General features: G+C 34.9%; 1 protein-coding gene across 1 annotated transcript in view; it reads right to left on the bottom strand.

Annotated features, from left to right (window-relative positions):
- Positions 1-4,053: 4,053 nt before the first annotated feature.
- Positions 4,054-5,130, bottom strand: part of LOC109862893 — a 2,411-nt gene continuing 1,334 nt past the window's right edge. Inside the window, exon 5 of the mRNA XM_020443059.1 lies at positions 4,054-4,227. Coding sequence (XP_020298648.1) covers positions 4,054-4,227 — 174 coding nt within the window. The remainder of the gene's footprint in view (positions 4,228-5,130) is intronic.

The raw sequence follows: 5,130 nt of genomic DNA, 5'->3' as shown, positions 1-5,130 counted from the left end.
CCGAAGCATTAATTCACATCTAATGCGACGTAGAATCAAATTTAAGTCGATGGAAACCTGTCAAATTGCGCTGATTTCGCTTCCGCTTTGATCTATAAGTACTCTACTTCCAATGGAAACGGAACACTAAATTTGATCTGGGTACCGATTGTGTATTTATGCGAAGTAGTGAAAATTACAAAAGTGAGAAAGTTTACTAGTTGTCGACTAATAAAATCACAGATATTTTAGTAAATTTTCTCACTTTTGTAATTTTCACTACTTCGCATAAATACACAATCGGTACCCTGTACCGAAGTTGAGGGTTTCGGTGGAAACTAGACCACTGTGTAACACTGTGTTCACTAGTGTGAGTGAGACACACTGATATGCTCTTTCTCAAACTAATGGACACTGTTACACAGTGGCTTAGTTTACATCATGCAATTGATACGCGTATCAAGTACTATATTCGTACTAAATATTTTAGTACGCACGATGTAAACGTTGTCGGATCAACTTGATACGAGCGTATCAAACAGGAGTATCGTACTAAACTGATACGCGTATCAAGTGATACAAATAACGATGTAAACGCATGAAACGTATTTTAAAGTTATAAGTTGATTAAAAGATATAGGTTAAGATTATAAACTTATAATCTTTTAATCTCTCTAATCAAAATGTCTTGCAGAAAAGATATGAATTGAGGAGAAGATGAAACAAAGACATTTTTGGAATTATGCCTGGAAAAGCAAATTGTTGTTTTAATGGACGGAAAAAAACAAACCTATAGATATTTTTAATTTATTAGTTGAAGATATGGAGAAAAGAGGCTTTTTTAAAACGGCTCAAGCTATATATTTTTGTACACTGTTATTATTCATCCTTTTTCAAATAAATTATACACTCTACATTATACACGTTTTTTATTGAAACATGATCTGCAACAAGAAACTCAAGCACATTAACTCCAACTATGGCTGCTTTCCTTTTAGGAGACACAGTCGACACAAGTCGACACAAAAGTCATTCTGTCTTTGTTTCTCACTGAATACTGAACGAAGACAGAATGACTTTTGTGTCGACTTGTGTCGACTGTGTCTCTTAAAAGGAAAGCAGCCTATCACTGCTAGGAGGCAATCGACATAAATTATATTCGTATTCTTTTTTCTTTTAGTATGTTTGATGTAAACGCACTCGTACTAAAGGCTTTGGTACGCACCAAACTTAATACGCGTATCAGGGGCTGCGTTCCGTTTTACGCATATGCGCGCATTTATGTATAGTACACGTTACGTATAGTATAGATAAATGCGCGCATATGCATGAAACGGAACGCAGCTAGGCTGTATCCAGTTAAGCAAAGTGGAACGAACGAAAGAAAAAAATGCAGGAAACGCAGGAAATGGAACTAATGAAACTAATGAAAAAAGTGAAGAAAGTGAAAAAAAAGGAAGGTTGGCTCCCCTAATCTGTGGCGGAACATGTGTAGTGGCAAAATTGGAACCGAAACAATTCTTTAAGTTTCCATTCCGAAGAAAGTGAAAAAGGAAACAAGAGAAGGCGGCGCATACGGATTATAATTGAAAAAAAAAAAAANGTAAATGGCGGCCACTACTTAGAACATGCTACGCGTAGCCATACTGTCCAGCAGAAGTTACGCAGCAATTGCAACTGCTACATGAAGCCGCTACGTAGCGCTACGTAGCGCTAGCTTCGGCTAAACACACCCATTGCGAAGATACGCGACTAGCAATAAAGAAGTATTATATATATGGTCTCAACTGACTCTCGAACTCTATCTTTGTTGCTCTTGGCCACTCCCTCGGCCTGCCGCGGCCATCAATTAACTCACTGCTAGAAAAGAAGAGAACTACTCCACGACTATTTCTGTTTCTTTTAACGAAGCTTCAGCTTCTCTTACATGAATGAATGTTCCGTCTATTATATAAGTCTATGGTTCAACTGTGTCACTCCATGGATACCAACTTTTTTCCGTTTATTTCTGTTTACTACTGTGCTTTCAAATTATATTCGGAACAGTATTAATCATGGAAAGTATGTAATACATATTTTTTAAATTATTTTATTATTTGTTATAAAAATGTAATAATAAGTATTAACATAACTATTCTCTCGTGTTTTAATTGATCTCGTGTCACTTGATATCCTTAAAATATTAATCTTCTACAATTCTGCAATATATTTATATTTCAGTATGCAATTAAAAAATATCAATTTTACTAATACTTAAATAATAATTTTATTACCTAATTATTGAAGCAGATGGTTTTACATGTAAACATTGCAATGCATATATTGCAATATTAGACACAGCACCCTTATATGAATGTTTCACAAACAAAAATATATATATGGATAGTAACAATGTTTTATTTACAAACGACAATGTGGATGTTACTGACAAATGTAAATTTATTTATTTACACATCAGTATAATTTATTCAGTATAAAAGCCATTTTCTAATCTAATTTCAACTTCTATAAATTAAAACTGAAATAAAATCTGATATAAAATTTGTAATTTGTGCATGTATTATGTATATGATTTATTCTATGAATGGAATTTAATGTATCATAATTTAGTTTTTTTAATATATAATAATAATATATATAATAATATATAATATAATGTAGATAAAAGAATTGTTATAGCAAAAATATATGCTAAGAAATCTAAAAATTATGTTGTCTATTGAGAAAAAGACTGAGAATCGATACTTCCGCAACGATGGTTACACATTTTGGCTATTTTTTAGCGATAGTTTAAAATATACCATATTCATCACGCATATATACCGGAAAACTTAAATGGCTTATGTAAAGTGATTGTTCCGCACTCTGACGATGAAAACTAAAAGCTAAAAAGCGTTCCAACTACAAGTCGACACTGTGTTACACTGGTTTAGTTTCCACCATAGAGCTTATACTCATGGAGAGGCCCTGCGACCGCAAGGAGGATCGACAAAGAGCAGTGTTTTCCGTTATCTAGATAAAATTATCTAGATGTTCATCTAGATGTGATAATTGTTTTATTTTATCCTTATCTAAATAATTAAAATATATGACATCTTTATCTGTATCTCAGATAAGAAAAGTAGTATCTTTTGTAAATTATCTAAGATAATGAGTACGCACTCTGAATGTGACTTTTCAGTACAGGATAACAAATAAGCGTACCTCGAAGAAATCGTTTATCCGANACTCGTACTAAAGGCTTTGGTACGCACCAAACTTAATACGCGTATCAGGGGCTGCGTTCCGTTTTACGCATATGCGCGCATTTATGTATAGTACACGTTACGTATAGTATAGATAAATGCGCGCATATGCATGAAACGGAACGCAGCTAGGCTGTATCCAGTTAAGCAAAGTGGAACGAACGAAAGAAAAAAATGCAGGAAACGCAGGAAATGGAACTAATGAAACTAATGAAAAAAGTGAAGAAAGTGAAAAAAAAGGAAGGTTGGCTCCCCTAATCTGTGGCGGAACATGTGTAGTGGCAAAATTGGAACCGAAACAATTCTTTAAGTTTCCATTCCGAAGAAAGTGAAAAAGGAAACAAGAGAAGGCGGCGCATACGGATTATAATTGAAAAAAAAAAAAAAGAAAAATTGGAATTTATAGAATCGAACAAGGAAGCGCTAATTGTGACAAAAGATGGTGCGGTCTAACGATGGTAACTAACGATACGACGGTCATTATTTCCCATACTAATTGTTTTGCAAGTAAGTGAACAGCAGAAAACACTGATGCGAAAAAAGAACTCGATTTTAAAAGAAGAAAAAAAGAATATGCAGAGCCAGATGAGCCAGCACACAACAACAGAAGCAGTTGTGCGCAATTTTCTAATGTCCCTGACTAACCTATGTCTATATAATTGTCTCTTTTCCTCGTCACTTTCACAAGTTACTTTNTAGACCGCACCATCTTCTGTCACAATTAGCGCTTTCTTGTTCGATTCTATAAATTCCAATTTTTTTTTTTAAATTATAATCCGTATGCGCCGCCTTCTCTCGTTTCCTTTTGGACTTTCTTCGGAATGGAAACTTAACAAATTGTTTCGATTCCAATTTTGCCACTACACATGTTCCGCACCAGATCAGGGGAGCCAACCTTCTTTTTTTTCACTTTCTTAACTTCTTTCATTAGTTCCATTAATTTCATTAGTTCCATTTCCTGCGTTTCCTGCATTTTTTCTTTTGTTTGTTCCACTTTGCTTAACTGGACACAGCCTCAAGTTTTGACGATGTAAACTAAGCCAGTGTCCACTAGTGAGACACACTGATATAGGGGGCTTTCCAGTTACGTGCACAGGCGGCACTGTGTAATACAATGTCCATTAGTGGGTGCTTTCCAACTACGTACACAGGCGACACCATATATGTAATACTCCTATATTGCTAGTCGCGTATCTTCGCAATGAGAGGCACGAGGCCCGAGAAAGGGAGACGCACGAAGTCCAAATATGGGCATAGATAGTCGAGCGTCATTATGTTCACCGCATGCGCACAAAGCAGCTGGAGAGAGAGGCTACTATATTGTCTGCACCGTAACGGTGAGCTTCAGGTCGGCACCGTACTAGCAATATAGGAGTATTACATATATGCGTATCTTCGCAATGAGAGGCACGAGGCCTGAGAAAGAGAGACGCACGAAGTCCAAGTATGGGCATAGATGGTCGAGCGTCATTATGCGCAGGCGCATCTACCAAGTGAGTGCGAGCGAGACAAAGCATTGGAAAGTGAGACAGAAATAACGTGAAAAAGAAAAATGTGCTTGAATGTTTATTCGCATATTTTGACATACATATTGTTTCACATTTTCATGAAAATAAGTATTTTTTTAAACTAATAAATTAAAAGATTCTTTAAGTATTTTTTTATCAATAATCTTCTTTTTCAGAAAAAAAAAACGACTGTGCAGAAGTAAATACATAAAAGGACGTACATAATAGATCAGATCAAATTGAACGTGAATTATAAGAAAAAGATAAAATAAAGATTGTGCTGATGACCACAACACTTTTTAAAAATGATATTTGTTAAGAATACTTTTACATTAGTCATGATTAAACAATATTAATTTTGTGTATTTTTTTCGAATATAAAATTCTTTTTCAGAATT

The sequence above is a fragment of the Pseudomyrmex gracilis genome, unplaced genomic scaffold (assembly GCF_002006095.1).
Source record: "Pseudomyrmex gracilis isolate BER0280 unplaced genomic scaffold, ASM200609v1 scaffold_2575, whole genome shotgun sequence".
In the NCBI taxonomy this organism is placed as follows: domain Eukaryota; kingdom Metazoa; phylum Arthropoda; class Insecta; order Hymenoptera; family Formicidae; genus Pseudomyrmex; species Pseudomyrmex gracilis.
This window is presented reverse-complemented; position numbering and strand designations above follow the sequence as displayed.